Source organism: Cyrtonyx montezumae, unplaced genomic scaffold (assembly GCF_038088225.1).
Source record: "Cyrtonyx montezumae isolate F1298 unplaced genomic scaffold, pur_monq_1.0 scaffold_1, whole genome shotgun sequence".
Taxonomy (NCBI): Eukaryota; Metazoa; Chordata; class Aves; order Galliformes; family Odontophoridae; genus Cyrtonyx; species Cyrtonyx montezumae.
Genome location: NW_027071825.1, coordinates 28,119,101 through 28,137,284, shown reverse-complemented (window position 1 = coordinate 28,137,284; position 18,184 = coordinate 28,119,101). Strand labels below are relative to the sequence as shown.

Below are 18,184 nucleotides of genomic sequence, written 5' to 3'. Positions count from 1 at the left end.
GGAATTAGAGAAAGTGGGTATTATAAGACCTGCAGACAGTCTGTATAATTCCCCCATACAACCAGTGTGGAAGTCGGATGGAACATGGAGAATGAGGGTGGATTATGGGGAGTTGAATAAGGTCACACGCCCATCCATGCGGCCGTACCCAGTATTGCTTCCCTAATGGACACACTGAGTAGGGAAATCAAAACCTGCTATTGTGACCTAGGTTTGGCAAATGCATTCTTCAATATTCTGATTGCTGAAGAATTGCAAGACCAGTTTGCATTTACATGGGGAGGCAGGCAGTGGACCTTTCAGGTCCGTCACAGAGGTAAGTGTATTTGCCAACATATTGTCATAACTTGGTGGTGCGTGACCTAGCTAATTGGAGAAAACCTACTGATGGTAACTTATACCACTATACTCATGATCTCCTGTTAACATCTGACTCACTGGAGGCGGTAGGAGAGGTGGCAGATTCATTAACCACCTACCTATGAGAAAGAGGATGGGCTATAAATCCTCGAAAGTTGCAAGGTCCAGGCCTATCTGTAAAATTATTGGGTGGTAGTCTGACCAGGAAAGACCAGAGTACTATCCAGTGCCATCATAGATAAGGTTTGGGTGTTCCCAGTCCCTACAACACTGAAGCAGCTGCAAGAATTTCTAGGTATATTGGGATATTGGTGTTCCTTTATTTAACACATTTAGCACAGCTGCTGAGACCTCTGTATAGACTCACAAAAAAGGGGCAATTGTGGGACAGGGGGAGAGCAGTACAGAGAGTACAAAGAGGATGCCTTCCAACAAGCAAAACAGGCAGTGAAACAAGCCCAGACATTGGGTGTATTTGATCCTACCCTCTCAGCTGAATTGGATGTCACTCAGGATGTCTTTGGCTGGGGCCTGTGGCAATGACAGAGTTCTGTTTGGCCCCCCATTGGTTTCTGGTCTCAGGTCTGACATGGAGCAGAAGGGAGGTATAGCATGATTGAAAAACAGCTATTGGCTGCCTATTCTATATTACAAGTGGTGGAGCCAATAACTCAGACAGCCAAAGTCATAGTTAAGACCACTTTGTCAATTCAGGGGTGGGTAAGAGATCTGACCCACTTTCCTAAGGTAGGGTGGCCCAGGCACAGACAGTGGCACGATGGGTCACCTATCTCAGTCAGAGGTGTAGTATGTCATCATCACCACTGAAAGAAGAGGTTCAAACAATTCTAGGCCCAGTGACATATCACAGTGATATGCAACAAAGGAAACTTTGGTCGCTTCCCCAGAGAAGAGTCCTATCTAGAAGGAAAATATCCCATTCCTGAAGACACTTGGTGCATGGATGGGTCCAGCAAGGGCAACCCAAGTAAGTGGAGAGCAGTAGCATACCATTCTTTCACTGACACAATCTGGTTTGAAGAGGGGGATGGTCAGAGTAGCCAGTGGGCAGAGCTGTGAGCCAGATGGGTGGTTATAACCAAAGAATCTGGTCCTCGTGTCCTGAATATTTGCGCAGATAGTTGGGCTGTATACCAGGGGCTCACTCTTTGGATTGTGCAGTGGGCTACCCAGGACAGGACTATCCACTCCTGACCCATATGGGGCAAAGACATGTGATTAGACATGTGAAATACAGTTAAACACAGAACTGTACGTGTCTACCACGTTTCTTGTTGTAACTCCAACAGTCACTGGTAAATGATGAAGACAACACACTGGCCTGAGTACAATGGATTGAGAATTCACCATCTGTGAACATCACCTGCTGGTTGCACCAATAGCTGTGGCATGCTGGACAAAAGACTATGTGGGCTGCCACTGAAGCGTGTGGACTGCCCATACAACTATCCATTATCACTAAGGTGTGCTGAGACTGTGATGCTTGCTCCAGGATGAGACCGAGGTCGTTGCATGAAACAACAGCCCATCTTGCTAGAGGACACAGTCTTCTACAGAGAAGGCAGGTGGATTACATTGGGCCCCTCCCTCGATCTGAGGGGGTGAGGTATGCCATAACCTGCATCAGTGCCGCGTGTGGGCTAATGCAGGCCCACTCAGTACCAAAAGTGAACCAGGTATATACCATAAAAGCATTCAGAAGATTGATGGCTGGCTACAGGACAGTGCAAGTCACTGAGAACAACCAAGGGACTTTATGGGTTCAGTGATATAATGTTGGGCAGAAGAGAGCAACATTGAAAGGCGATTCCACCTGCCATACAATTCAATGGGGGCAGGCCTTATTGAATGCTATAATGGTATTCTCAATGCTGACCTGAACACAGACTCTCAGTCTCTGCAGGGGTGGACAAAGAGACTCCATTGAAACCCTGTGTGACCTGAATGAAAGACCTAGAAATGGAAGACCCAGTGCCTTAAAAATGGTACAAACAACATGGGTCTCCCCGCTTAGGATCCAAATCTATGGGCACCGATAATCGGGTAAGACCTCAGATTGGCAGTGAGAACAATCTTCTGCTCCCTGCCCCTGAGAACCTAGAACCAGGTGCCCATAGGATAAAATGGCCTTGGAAAGTGCAGGCAGGGCTACAGTGGTATGGCCTACTTGCACCTTGGGGGAGATTATGGGAGGTGGGAGGTTTGGTAGTCCCTCTGGTAATTGGTACATAGCCTGCTAATATTGTGGTAAACTCTCCAGTATTGCTAGAGGGACCCTGCATGTCCCTGTGGCAGATCAGGACACCCCCTTTGGTGCCTGATATAGTTGTGCAGCCACAAGACATTGGGCCAAAAGGTTTGGTACAGGTGGCCAGGGCATGCCCCTGTACAAGCTGAAATGTTGACCCAAGGTAGGAATATGGCCTGTATCTTGCCCTGGAGGGCAGACCTTTTCCTCTTGGTACCCCTGAAACATCTATATAATTCCCTGTGAGTCTTTAGAATCACCGGAAGGTACAAAATACTACTGAAGAGTTCCAGAGTTGCTGTGAGATCATGTGCAACACCCGGTGATGGCTCACCTGGGACTGATGGAGCAGAGGTTGGACCTGCACCACGTGGCCACATGCCTCCAGTAAAAACTACTGAGCAGTGGCCCAAGAAAGAACATGAACCATATACCAATTATCACTCATTTTGAATTAACAGTATGCATTGTGATGGGCAATTGTATAAGCATTGCAATGTGTCATATGTCTGTTTTGGGGAAGTCACACCCCCTAATCAACTCGATCATTGGTTCATGCTGTAAGGGGTGGAGTGTATGGGACTGTTGAATCACGGCCTGAGACACTGATTGGTCACCTGAAGTGAGCACTGAGTCAGCTGTGGGAGCACAGGTGAAGACAGTTCACCTGTGTGACTGGAAGAGGGGGAGTCTGACTCCACCTCTCCCATTCTCCATTTAAGGGCTGACCACCACTGGGGAGAGATTGTTGGAGATCCTTCCCGTGTGGAGTTTTCCCCTCGGAGACGGATGAACGTTTCACTTTACATCAATTGTCTCTTTTCCATCTTGATAACCTTTCTAAATTACACCATCTATAAAGTATCTCTGTTAATAGTACCTTTTGATATTATTCTTTTTGTTACCTTCACCTTTTACAGCTAGTTACGTGCATTAGTAGTGTGATAGGAGAAGAGAAGGCTTCTTTGGTTGTAGTTCATTTGTGTGAGCCTGAGCTTGCTGCTGTTGCTGCTGTCCTTTCCTTCCTGAGTAGGAGATATCATGCAACATGGGACGGCTTCTGGTGGGAAGGAGCTGAGGCTAGTTACAACATGACTAGCACTGTGCTCCCTGTCAGTGGTTTTCACAGTAACTGATAACCAGGGTGTGATTTGGTCCTTAGAACTTTGGCTAAGGGAGCGTGCTAGTGTTTTCTGAACAGAGTAGCTAAATATCTTGATCAGCAAATTGTGTGTACTGTACAAGACAAGTGGAGTGAGTACAGTGGCCAAATATTAGCATAAGTAAATGACTTGATGCTGTGGAAGGTGTTGAGTTTTCACAGTAAAACGTGCTGAAAAGAGTTGTGTATAGTTACTGCATGGGTGTGCCACAGGTGCCTTGAGATGTGTGCTATTGATTGCTGCTGTTGTTTTAGATCACCACAGGTCTGTGTTTCACAAGGGTTTCTTCTCTGGATGTGTTCCCTTTTATGCTTCCATTTTTAAGACTTCTGTGCGCTACATTTGGTATACAGTAGAATTTAAGAATAAGAAAGGTCTGGATCACATTATTTCACTTCTGACATACTTTTCGTGAAGAAAACAAGTTTCTCATTTTTTACTTGGAAGAAGTACCTTTTTATTCTTTAGTTCTGGCAGTGCTACTATTTCAGTTTGTCAGCATTGCTCTACTAAGTGTCATAGATTTGATATATAATGTATTAGGTTATTTCAAATTACTACGAAGTATGAGTATTTCCAGGAAGCCAAGTAAGGTCACCACTCTTTTCATTTGTGTTGTAACATACAGATTGGGTTGTCTGCTACAGTATTCAACTCTTAATTATACCAGAAGTTATTTGAGTTGATAAATAACTGCCTCCATCTTGTTTGCCTGAATAAAGGAATTGTTAATTTGGTGTTTTCCCATGATGTGGAAATTCTTGTTAAAGATACGTTAGGTATTCTTATGCTCATTTGTTTTGTTTCTAAACCATAGCAACAGACCACTGGGAGCCCTGGGACACTGCAGCTGAACCAGTGTTTTTTTCATTTGTCATCATCTGTGTGTCTGTTGAATGTTTTTATACAAAAAGTGGGTTTGAATCTTAAGATTTAAGAGAATTTTCTTGGTTATAGAGCAGATTGCCTTGAGGGAGATCATGTGGCACGTGTGGGATGGCCAGGGGGTCGGGCCAAGCCAGCATGGGTTCACAAGGGGCAGGTCCTGCTTGACCAACCTCACCTCCTTCTATGATCTGGTGACCCATATGGTGGATGAGGGAAAGGCTGTTGTTGTCGTTCACCTAGACGTCAGCAAAGCATTTGACACTGTTTCCCACAGTATTCTGCAGGAGCTGGCAGCCCTCGGCTTGGACATGTTACAGTCTTGGCTGGGTAAGGAACTGGCTAGAAGACTGGGCCCAAAGAGTGGTGGTTAATTGAGTTAATCCAGCTGGCAACTGGTTGCAAGTGGTGTTCCCCAGGGGTCGGTGCTGGAGCCTGTCCTCTTCAATATCTTTATTGATGACCTGGAGTCAGTTTGCAGATGACACCAAGTTGGCTGGAAGTGTTGATCTGCCTGGGGGGGGCCCTGTGAGGCCCTACAGAGGGCTCTGGACAGATTGGCTTCAGCCCAGATATTAAATAGGATGAGGTTCAACAAGACCAAGTGCTGGATCCTGCACTTTGGCCACAACAACCCCAGGCAAGGCTAGAAGCGTGGGGCAGAGTGGCTGGAAGACTGTGCAGAGGAAATGGACCTCGGTGTGTTGATTGATGCTTGGCTGAACATGAGCCAGCAGTGTGCCCGTGTGGCCAAGAAAGCCAAGGGTATCCTGGCTTGCATCAGAAACAGTGTTGCCAGCAGGAACAAGGTAGTAATTGTCCTCCTGTACCCAGCACTGGTGAGGACATACCTCGAGTGCTGCCCCACACTGCAAGGAAGACATTAAGGCCCTGGAGCATGTTGAAAGGCAGCAAAGCTTGTGAGGGGTCTGGAGCACAGGCCTTATGAGGGAGCATAAGCATGAGCAGCTGAGGGAGCTGAGGTTGTTCAGTCTCGAGAAGAGGAGGCTCAGGGGAGACCTCATTGCTCCTACCCGAAGGGAAGTTGTAGTGAGCTGGGGGTTGGCCTCTCTTCTCTTGTGTAACTGGTGAAAGGATGAGAGGGAATGGCTTCAAGCTGTACCGGGGAGGTTCAGGCTAGATTTTAGGAAATACTCCTTCTCTGAAAGAGTGGTCAGGCACTGGAATGGGCTGCTGAGGGAGGTGGTGGAGTGACTGACCCTGGAGATGTTCAAGCAATGTCTGGACGTTGTGTTGAGGGATGTGGTTTATAGTGAGCACTTTTGGTGGTGGGTGGATGGTTGGACCAGGTGATCCTGTGGGTCTTTTCCAACCTTGATGATTCTATGATTCTTTTTTTAATACCAGTAAACTTGTTTTTTTCTTCTTCTTGTTGTCCTCTTTAACGTTATGTGTGACAAATACACAATACTATTATTACCCATCAGCTTTGTCCCTGCACAGTTTATGGGAAGAAAAAACAACTGTTTCTCTGGAATCATGTTTTGTTAGTTTAATCTATTCTGTACTTTGCCATCTGTTTTTTATTCTTGAATCCATTGGTTCTGTCTGTATAGTTGTTGCACTTTTTTTTTGGGTGTGTGTGGGTAGGCAATAAATCTGCAGAAAATTCAGTTGGTATTGTTAGAGCCTGTCACAACTTCTGCTGTCCTCATTGTAACTCTGAAGTTAAAATATCTTTGTATGGATACTTCATTGCTGGATTTCAACTGTTTGATGTGGAGGTACTCCCTACAGTTTGAAAGGCAGAAAGAGCTGACTGGATGTAGTCACCTAGAAGTCACTCCTAGGTGCGTGCTACTTTCTCTGTTCTATGAACCTACGAGTGTGTTTGCATATAGAGAGGGGAAACTTTCTGTTGAAGGACAGCCTTCTTTTTGTGTAGCTCATATCTGTACCTGAAAGTCTGTTTAGTAAGAGCTACAAGCATGGTATGTACTGCATACTAGTTATACATAGAAGCTGATGAGTATTAGGGAAAGACAGCATCTTGAGTAGTGAATACAGCACAAAGTTATGATCAACTGGGGAAATGACTGCAAATAGTGCATTACTGTGGCAACTATTGACATACGTTAAACACATCTTGGAATGTTTCAATCAAACATCTACAGCAAAAACTTGCCTTTTTCAATACTTCTAAAAAGTATATGGTACTAATATTTATCTTTAAATAAAATCCATAAAGCTAGATCTAGTTTGATTCAGCAGAGGATCTGATTTTCCCTTGCGTGTGAAAACCTATGCCTGCAGTCAGGAGACCGTGTTCTTGTACCTCTTGATTCCCTCAGAAGTTTAGTGAATATACTTTTTTCTTTCTCCAGAGAATCATCAAATATGAGCTGGGATATTGACCAACTCTCCTTGTCTGATGAAGGTTCCTATGAATGTATTGCAACTAGTTCTGCAGGAACTGGATGTGCACAGACATTTCTGGATGTATCAGGTTGGCACTAGTTCATCCTGTATTTAATTATGATAATTTGTTGTGTTGGAATGTTTAACAGAGAAATAACACTTGGTGCCAATAAAAAGTTATTAAAAATACTTGGAACTGGAAGCTTGTTCTTTTACTGCTCATGTATGCAAGTTTGAATTTTAAGCAGAAACTGATATTGCATGTTAACATGGGATTTGCTTTGTAGCAATTATTTTTGATTGTTTGGCCTTCTATGGATAAGGGAAGAGCCACTGATGTTATCTATCTGGACTTCAGTAAGGCCTTTGAAATGGTTCTCCGTGACGTCTCTCTCTCCAAATTGGAAAGATGTGGATTTGAAGAGTGGTCTGTTTGATGGACAAGAAACTGAGTGTGAGATTGCACCCAGAGAGTGGCAGTCAGTGGCTCAATGTCCAGATGGAGATTAGTGGCCAGTAGTTTCATTTGGGGATCAGTAGTGGGACAGATGGTCTTTAATATCTTCATCAGTGACATCAACAGTGGGATCAAGTGCACCCCCAGTGAGTTTGCAGATGATACCAAGGGATGCCTGAGGGGCAGGATGCCATCCAGACTTAGGGTTGAGTTGAGAGGTTCAAAAAATCCAAGTGCAAGGTCTTGTACTTAGGTCATGGCAACTCCCATTCTTGGTACAAGCTGGGAGATGTAAGGGTGGAGCACAGCCTTGCTGAAAAAGAACTGGGGGCGCTGGTAGGCAGGAAGCTAGGCACGAGCCAGTGGCTCTCACAGCCTAGAAAGCCAACTGTATCCTGGTCCACATCAAAAGAAGTGCAGCTAGCAAGTGGTGGAAGATGATCCTGCCTCTCTACTCTGCATTGGCAAGACCTCACCTGGAGTACTGCACCCAGATGTGGAGTCAGTACAAGAGAGGCATAGACCTGTTGGAGCACGCCCAGAGGAGGGCCACAAAAATGATCCAAAGGTTGGAACACCATTCCTATGAGGACTGGCTGAGAGAGCTGGTGCTTTTCAACCTGAAGAAGACAAGGACCTGGGAACAGCAGCCCTTCAGTATCTAAAGGAGTACTATGAGAAAAAAGGGGACAGACTCTTCAGCAGGATCTGTTGTGAACAGGACAAAGTGAAATGGTTTAAAACTTGAAGAGGGGAGATTTAGGTTGGGTATAAGGAAAAAGTCTCTTAGAATGAGAGTGGTAAGGCTCTGGAACAGGTTGACCAAAGAGGTGGTGAATGTACCATCCCTGGAGAGGCCTGGACCAGGCTCTGTGCAACTTGATATAGCTGTGGATGTCCCTGTTTATTGTAGGGGAGTTGGACTAGATGTCCTTTAAGGATCCCTTTCAACTCAAACAATTCTATGAATCTATGTGGAGGTGTAAATTATTGTCCTGGAATAGAGACGATACTGGAACAGTGCACAGGTGGCAGTGAGGCTAGTTATAGCTCAGAACAGGAGCTTGAATTCAGCCCTAAGTTTTTCTGTAACTGCTTGAAATTGAGATTTTTATTTATCTTTCATCTTTTTTTTTTATTATCCTTCATCAGCAAATTGAGGCTAGCTATCTGGAGTCAGAAAACTGGGTTGGAGAGACCTTTGCACATTAACTACTTGGACTGCCTTTTAACTACTTGGGCCGCCTTTTCAATAGTAAACTGCCCTCTACAGAACGGTCTAGTTGTAATATTCAGCGTGGGAAATTACAACCATGTACTCTTCTGTGCTCTAAGAAGACTCAGATTGTTTTCTGTTTTTACATCCCCTTCAGTAGTTGAAGGCAGTGACTTATGTATACCTTCACCATGTTTTTTTCCAGAAATTCAGTATAAGAATGTGGGGGTTGGGGGGCCTGACATCACTGGTTTAATGCAAGGGGAAGTTTGTAGAGAAACAGCCCTCTTATACCTGGTGGTAATCTGAGAAGAGGAATGTCCTTTTAGCCAGACAAAGCACTCAAGTATAATAGAACAGTAACATCAGTACTTGAGTCCTAGCTGAGCACTAGTTCATTATTTTGGCTCAAACTGTGTGCATAAGAATTCTTGGTCAGGAAGTTGCAGCCATCCTCTTCCTTGTAGAGAGAACTGAATGAAAGAGAATCCTGACTTTTCTCTTGTGACACTTGTAGCACTTGAGAATCAAGGGGGAATGAGTGGGGGAAATTGTGGAATCGTCTCATTTACAAAGCAGTGTGAGATCTGTCCATTGAGAGTGATACCCTGTGCAAACATGAGCATTTAGCTCTCTTCACTATCAGACAAGTAACGTGAGGGAGATGCTTTTGAAAGCCTTCTATGCATGTATTTGAAAGAGAATTATCTGAAACTTCTTTATATGAACAATCTTCTCAAGTGTCCTTAGTTTGTCCAGCTGACAGTCAGTGTATTATCAGTTTTGCCAGCTGCTGGGTGAAAGGTACTGGAACTGTCAACACTTTCTAGTTTCAGGAGAAGTGAACACTTAGTTTGTCTTTCTCACCAGTGTTAAATCTTTAAAATGTCAGATGGCTTGTTAGTTTGTGCAGGCACAAACTAAATTCTCTGTACTCAGAGTACCTCAGTTAAGAGCTTGACCAGGGGATTGCTGTGTGCATGCTGCTTTTGTAAGTGGCTGTTGTGTGCTAAAATATACGTACACTGAACTGACAGACAAAAGATAGGGGTTTTAGTCTGTTTTTCTCTTAGTTTTGAGTTTCTTTTAGTAGCATACTTGATATTCCGGTGTGAAACTTTAAAGACTTGTCTTCTCTTCTACAAGACCCCTTCAAATGTAAGAGTGAAACTCCAGTTTCAATAAGCAGATCTCAAGCAGCTCTCCTCTGCATTAACGTACACTGTACTGGTAATAATAATGGAGGCTGCTAGGGGTTGTATGTGTTGGGAAGCAGAGCTGCACACCCAGACAGGCAGCGTATGAGGGATTTGTTGGTATGCAGAGAGCTAGCTGAAGGTTTGTGAACCATGCTTGAGGCCCCACAGGAGACTTCAGCAAGGAAAAGTTATTGTTGGCTCTGAGTTTAGGAGCAATTTTCACCCCTAAGTATAGATATATTTTCTTTTCTCTTAAGCTTGTTTTACTTAGGTTAATTTTTTTTTTCTTTCCATGTATTGATGAAGATTTGGAAGTAAGATAGCTCTTACAGCTATCTTATTTCTGTTAAAGCACCTTGGTCAGAACATTATTCACTGCAAATTTTTTTTTCAAGAACTAGTTTGGGAGGAAAAAGAAAACAAATAGGATTTATATATATAATCTAATTTTCACAGTGTAACACTTCATTAATGTATATGGAATGTATGTGTTCTATAGCGTTTAGGTGTTGTTTTCTCCTTTATCAGTGATATCTCAACAGGATCAAGACAGCAGCTTTGATTTTTAGTATTTATGGTTTCAAAGCTAAATTCCAGTACTAAGTTATTTCAGCTGCATCCTTCTAGGAGCATGATTAAAAATGTACATATGAGTAGAGCAGAACAACAAATAGAGGAAATAAAACATATGTACAGATAAGAAAAAGATTGAAATTACCAAAAATGTGCCTGGAAACTGCTGAGGGATGTTCTGCCAGCTACTGGGACCCAGTCTGCTTTGTGCATATTGCAGATGCTCAGGGGCATGAGCATGGCCACAAGGAACTTCAGCAGAGCTTTTGTGTGGGCCTTGTGTCATGCATAGCATGCATAGGAACTGGGACCGTGCAGTCTGGAGAAAGGCATGCTCAGAGGAGATACTGCAGCTTACCTGAAATCATCAGGTTGTGGTGAGGTGGGGGTTGGGCTCCTTTTGTAGGTAACCTGTGATAAGATTAAGAGGGAATGGCTTTAAGTTGTGCTGATGGAGATTCACGCTGGATATTAAGAAAACTTTCAGAATGGTGAGGTGTTGAAACAGGCTGCCCAGGAGAGTAGTGGAGTCATCATCCCTGGAGATTTTGAAGAAGCGAGTAGATGTTGCTCTGGGTGACACGATTTAGTGTGGTCACAGGCTGGCAGTAGATGATCTTAGTGATCTTTCCAACCTTAATGGTTCTGTGATTCTGTATCATAATTCTTCCACATAAATCATGTGTTCTTGTCATCTGTCATATAACTTAGCACTGGGAAATGAGGAAACTGAGTTATGGCTTCAGAAACATGATATGAAACTCAGTATTAAAACAATATTACAATTTTTTTACAATTTTTTTTCTGCTGTGGTATATGTGAAGTTACCTTATCAAGAGTCCACAAATGATTCAAAGGTTCCCAAATAGTTTCTCTCCTTATTTTGTTCATTATTCTGTTCTTTTTATGCAGAGCCTCCACCCGTGATTCAAGTTCCTAACAACGTCACAGCTGTCCTTACGGAAGGAGCTATTCTGACCTGCCTGGTTGTAAGCACTCTGCATTACAATCTTACCTGGCAGAGAAATGGCAGGGATGTTCGTCTCCAGGATCCCCTACGGATGAGGGTGATGAGCAACCTATCTTTAGAGGTGAAAGCAGTACAGTTCACAGATGCTGGCGAGTACAACTGCATTGCTTCTAACAAGGATGGCTCTACCACAGTGTCTGTCTTCCTTACAGTACAAGGTAACTGCATGCAAGCGTACTCTAACATGGTTTTAACTTTCTTTATCTTTCTTGTGAGCTTATCTTGTGGTAACTTCTGTATTTTATGTCTGTTTATGAAACCACTGTTATTTGTGTCTACAACAGCTATTCCAAAAGCCCGTCGTTAACCCTTGGAATCCTTAAAATACCCCCTTTCTGAGGTAATCAATACCAAGTATGCATGGAGCCCCTGGGCCAGTCACAGTAGGATGTTTTTGCCAGTCTTTACCCGTGAGGCTTATTTCAGCCTTCAACATGGTCGACTCTTGGGAACCCCTGGTCACCCCAGAAATATAAATTAATTTTGTCCCTTGGTGACTCGAGGGCATTAGTGTGCACTGTGCACCAGTGTCCTTATATTTTTGTAGTTCTGATTTGCCAGGCCATTGAATCTACACAGTCTCATATACTCTATTATCCCCTTTCCCTCCCTGGCTGGACACAGGGCCCCTCTATTTGTTATCTTTGTTGTCCTTATGGTTTTTGCATGTCCAGCAGCCACTGGAGCAATCACTTTTTTGGAGAAGTTCACCTTGGTGATTGATAAGTCTTATAACTCTTCTACCTGTGCTTGAAGTGCAGGAGTGGGTTTTTAATGCCGCTTTTTCATATCTTCTCCATGGTCACGTAGGTAACGCCACAAGGCAATACATGACATAGTCTTGCTGTTGTCACTTGCTTGAGCAGGAGAACATCTTCTTTTGACAGCTGAGATGTTGCTGTTTTGGGAATTCTGGCTCCGTCAGATGTATCTAATACCACCATGGTCAGTTCCATCAGGATAAAGCATGGTTGACAGTTCGTCTATTATTCTGCTTTCCATTCAGTCCAGTTTTTCAGTTAATTCTGCAATGGCTGAAACAAGAGCTTGTAGAGGGGTTAAATGTAACTCAATGTTTTGAAGTTTATTAATCAGTTCATTTATAAGGGGTCTTCTTTCCCCTCTGCCATAAATTGCTGCTAATGTACTGGCATACCTTTCTGGTGCAGTGAATATATGCTACATATTTGGTGTACACCTGATTCTGTCAGAATCATGCTCTTGATCTGGTTTGTCATGATTGAATCCAGGGTTGTGTAACATTTCCACCACAGCATATTCTCTCAAATAATGGATGCCTCTTTCCATAGCAGACTATTTCTTTTTCTCAGGCATCAGATCATCTTTGAAGGGATATTTTTCTTTCACACCTATCAACATCCGCTTCCTGGGAGCGAAGGACTCATTCTGGCATGTACTAGTGCCTCTGTCATTGGCAGAGTCCCTGGCAATGCTACCCAATTGGTGAGCTTCTCTACTCTACCATCTAGTCACACACTGTTGACCCTATTGTCCCAGCAGCGAAGTAACCAGGTGACAGTAGGTTCGTTTGGCTGGTGTGAAAAGTCTTCTCGCAAACCTCGAATTTCATTCATTTTCAGAGGTTGATTAATAATGGTGATAATGTCTTTCTCACCTTCTACTCTTTCAGCTCCTAGGTGTTGGTGACTGTGATCTTACTGAGGATCTCAGCCCTCCTGGATACCTTGGATCTCAGAGTCACTCCTCTGGACCTTTTTCCTCCTCTTCTTTTACACTGTCTGATTCCTCTACTTTCTCCTCCTCTTCTTTCTTCTGTTCTAATGGAGTTGAGATTCTTTTCGTTTTCCTTCCTCGTACAGGGGCAACTGACTCTTACTGGTGCCTCCTGAGGTTGATCAGGTTGGTCAGTTTTAATGTTCTTCCTCTCTAACCCTGCTTGGAGGCTGTCTAGCTTGGACTTGGTGTCTAAGCGGGATTGGAGGGAGTCCTACTTGGATTCAAAGGTGTCCTGTTCATTTTGGAGGGTGTCTCATTGATGAGATTGGAGGTCTTCCGTTTCAGCTTGAAGGCTTGCTTTCTTAGTTCGGAGGCACTCTTGCCAGGTCTTGAGATTCTCTTTCCTGATTAGAAGGTTATCTTTCTCAACCTGGAGGTTCTGCCTCTTAGTCTCCAAATCGAAAGAGAAACTCGAAGCTCCTGTTTCTCAACTAGGAGACTCTCCTTCTGAACCTGGAGATTTTCCCTCCCAGCTTGGACTCTCTCCTGGAAACTCTCCCTTTTGGCCTGGAGATTCTCTCTCACTCATTTCCAGAGACTCTATGCCTCTCTGGGATACTAATGAAAAGGCCCTATAGGCATAAACCATTCCCCAAATAATTTGGGACTCCTCTGATCTGTCTGAGCTGCAACACCCCTTTTGCAAATATCTACTTAGGTTCTCAGGCTCTTGCAGGTGTTGAGGAGAAAAGTTCTGTTATACTGGTGATGCCCATTTCTCTAAAATCTCTCCCGAGTCCCTCCAAACTCCCTGCCACTCAGGATTCTCTGGGGAAGGCTTTCTCAAAATAATATAAATGCAGATACTGATGAGTACATTCAGGAAGACTGACACCATGATCATTATGATCATTGAATGAGCATTCAAAAAACACATAAAGGATTCAAAGTAGAAACCAGGAGAGTGTTTAAAAATCACAAGGTCTGTGGAATTAGCAAATACATCTGGAGTTGCTCCCTCTGGAACTGTATGCCTCATTGTATACAAAAGCCAGGTAGGTATTTCCTTCCATGTTCTTTATTTGTAATATATGCCTATAGCTCCATAGATCAGATGGCAACCTTAATTAAGTCCCAGTACGTTCTGAGCATTAAAAGAGAATAAACGATGCAATGCAGTCCTTTAAGAGCAGTTTTAAAAGAGAAAGCAATTTCTTTCTCTTTACTAGAACAAGCTGTAGCACCCAAAAAAGTTTACAAATATCCAAGAAAAGTTGGCAGTATGCCAGGACTTCAAGACTTTCATTTTATTTGATTTACTAGCTTCAATTCCAATTGTATTATATTGTGTTATTTTGCATTCTGATATCTTATTTAGTAAATTAGCTTTCCTCCTCAGATCACTGTCTGATTGCACAGGTTGGCTGATATGTGGTGGATGCCCCATCCATGGAAACTTTCAAGGCCAGGCTGGACCAGGCTCTGAGCACCTGTTTGAGCTGTGGATGCCCCTGCACATTGCAGGGGAGTTGGACCAGATGACTTTTAAAGGTCCCTTCCAACTCTGAGGATTCTAGGATTATATCAAAAGTTTGAGAATTACATTTTGGCTGGTACTGGCAGTGGTAGTGGCTTTAAAATGTGCCTGACAGTTCAAACAGATTTAGTTGACAGTCAGAGGTATTTTTCTCCCATTTCCAATGAAAGATGCTTAGGATGGAATAGATAAGTAGCAAATGCTAAGCATGACTGAATTCAGATTTCTGCAGTACTGTCTATATTGTGATGTTTGGAAAATGTCATCTACTGCCAGTCTATTAAATGGCTACATGCAGAAGATGAATGGTGTCAGAACAATTTTATGTGCTGTTGTTTATTTATTTGCTTGAACGAAATGATTTCTATCTAATTCCTAGAGCTATTCTGATGTACAGTTAACTGTGTCATGCATAACCCTCCCTGCTTGTTAGGGTCTGGAACAGTGTTCAAAATAATGATCTATATTTGGCAGCAGAAGCGTAAGGAGTGATTTAACGTAAGAAGAAAAAGCTTTAAAGGTTGCAGTTTATTCCTTCCTAAGAATGAAAACTGCAGTCTTATTAATAAATCGAGATGGATTCATGCTTGATATAATTACAGTTAATTCAGAATGTCATTAAATTTGTGTTGAATCCTTTTGTTGTTGTTGGGATAGATCCAGTACAGATCTCTGAATTTGGGATCAAAAGAGAATAAGTGTTCCTTTCACTCTCCATTTTCTTTCTGGAATGGGTGCTAAGGCAGAGAACAAATGTTGGTAGCTCTAAAAAGAACTCAGCATTGTCTTTATGTACTCACATGGGTTGTAGTAAATGCTTGTTTTGAAGGTTTTCAGTTTGATAATGCTCCTGAAAGGGAATGTTCATCTGATTTTTATTTACTTTTTAGTCTTGCCATAGAAAGACAGAATGAAGCTTTAATTAAGCTGACTTTTTTCCCCCAGTTCCTTGTTCAGTGTTACTCAGTGATGACTGTGTTACTCAGTGACTGATCTGCACTAACACCAGGCACAGCAATGTGAAGGTTCTATTTACAAGTTTTGCCTATTTGTTGAGAGGCAGCCTGCTGCTCAGAGGAGGCTGAAAGATCACTGGATGCAGCCTTAGAGATGTTAAGGAGCATAGTCTGAGCTTGTTAGGATTGCATTGCTGCTGGGTCGGTGTTCTGTTTAATTTTGGACATTTTGTGATGTCAGTATAGTGCAAATTGCTCAAGTCCTCTGAACAGATAGATTTATATGTAAACATAAATTAATTTATGAGGGCATTATCTGCTCTTGGAAGCTGCAAATGATTTATCGGGGATATGTTGCAAACATGTAAAGCTAGGGCTTGACCAGGAGTGTGAAACATTAATTACCATGTTATCTAATTACCATGTTATCTTTTCAGTGATACATTCTGGGGATACATTTCATAGAGATGAGGTACATTTCATGACCATGTATCCTTTTCCTTTCTATCTTAATAGACAAAATATTTGTTTCTTACATGCACGTTTGTCCGCTTGAATCAATACAGTGTTTTATTTTGATAGTTTGATGTTTAATTATTTATGTTTTTACTTACGTTCCTCAAAATCAAAGATGATGTAGGCTCTTACAATGGAATAGCCTGAATGCTGAAGAGATCGAGTTTGTGATTAATTTCAAATGTGTGATTAAAACTCAGATCTCTGAAATGTGGGTAGTGTTCTGTCGGTTTTGCGTGTTTTCTGATGTGAATGAATAAGAGTAGACAATGAAATGCTTCTTTAAGAGTAGCAAATATCTTTTGCTTCTACAACAGTTGTGTACAGAAGATTGTAAAGTTGACAAGAAAAATAACTGAATAAGCAGCTTCTAGGTGCTAACTACCATTCACAGCAGGTTCAGTGGTGATCTTTAAGCTGCTTTTCAGAAGCTACCCCCTTCCACAGGAGTTGCAGGTTAGCAGAGGGTCAGGAGGTACCTGAGCAGCCTCTTGGGAGTTCTCTACAACTCCAGAAAATCAGTGGGTCCCCTTGAGTTTGCTTGTCTTTTCCCACTGCTGTGCCTTGTAAGAGTTTGTCTGCCTTCACAGAACTAGTGGGGAAAAATGTTTGTGTTATTGACCTGATTACTAACAGCCTGGTTTTACGGTAGCCTGAAGTTATTGTTCCAGAAGTTTCTTTTGTTAAAATTTCCTGGGTGTTATCCTGTACACAACAGAGGCAGGACAAATAAAGCTTTTTCATCTAGCAAAAAATCTCCTTCAAATGTTTGTATCTTCTGGATCGTTTATCACAAATTCAGCTAAAAAATGATTATAAGTTTTTATGTTTAGACTGTGCATAGCAGGAGAACTTCAACAAACTGCATCCAATGGACAAGGGAAGAGCCACTGGTGTCATCTGTCTGGACTTCACTAAGGCCTTTGACACAGTGCCCAAAAACATCCTTCCCTCCAAATTGGAAAGATATGGATTTCATGGGTGGACTGTTTGATGGGTGAAGAACTGGCTGCAGGACTGAAGCCAGAGAGTGGTGGTCAATGGCTCAGAGTCTTCGCAGGGATCAGTGACATGTGGCCAAGGAAGTTTACAAAAGTGAATGCTTCAGACACTGAAGTTTCCCTGCTAACAGCTGTTCTTGTCAGAATTTTCATCCTGTCTCTAATAAGTGTTAATTCCACAGGTAACACTTACCTGATAGTTATTGTCCTGCAACAATACTGCATTGGCAGTGCTGTACTTTCAAAGCATGGTGGGTGATTGCCATTTGAAGCAAACAGCTTCCCAGTATCAACATAAGCATGGACCTTTGCTAAGACAAGAGCATGCAGAAAGTCTCCTAGTGTCTCATGGCAGGATTTGCAATTGAAACAAAATAGGTGAGAGCACAGTATGCATAATCAATGACTTGAAGACAGCCCTGTAACGTGTGTACACTTCTGGCCTTTACCTGCCCCTTGTGTCTGGATATAATTCCAGTACTTCGGAAGCTGTGGCTCTGCCTTCCTCTGGTGCCATTCCTGCAGGGTCCCCTCCCTCTAACAAAAATGAAACTATGGAAGGTTAATGGCCACAAATTTAAGAAAGGGACAAACCATTATGTAGCTGCATCTGTGTTTAGTTTTACGACTGAGTGCAAATTACTTGGTGTTTAATACTTAATGTTCTCCTCTTTGGCAGTGTAGCTGTGTGGTTTGGCATGCGTTTTTACAAAGGTTTCAGGATCTTCTGCATGCTTGCACATTCTGTTAATGACTGAAACCAGATTCAGCAGTCCAGGCAATTGAATCCTGCTTCCCCCAGACCACCAGGTGGCATAGTGCAACAGTGCACCTTCCTTAGAACAGCAGCTACATTCTCTTGAAAGAGGGGTTTTTGTGTGCTTACCCTTGTGGATGAATTTTCCGGAGATAATAACAGATGTCAATTATTTGTGAAGCTGAAAA

At 42.8% G+C, this 18,184-nt stretch overlaps 1 protein-coding gene across 1 annotated transcript in view; it reads left to right on the top strand.

Moving 5' to 3' along the window:
- Window positions 1-18,184, top strand: part of HMCN1 (hemicentin 1) — a 185,926-nt gene that overhangs the window by 54,787 nt on the left and 112,955 nt on the right. Inside the window, exons 10-11 of the mRNA XM_065745659.1 lie at window positions 7,023-7,144; window positions 11,414-11,689. Of these exons, the coding sequence (XP_065601731.1) occupies window positions 7,023-7,144; window positions 11,414-11,689 (398 nt within the window). The remainder of the gene's footprint in view (window positions 1-7,022; window positions 7,145-11,413; window positions 11,690-18,184) is intronic.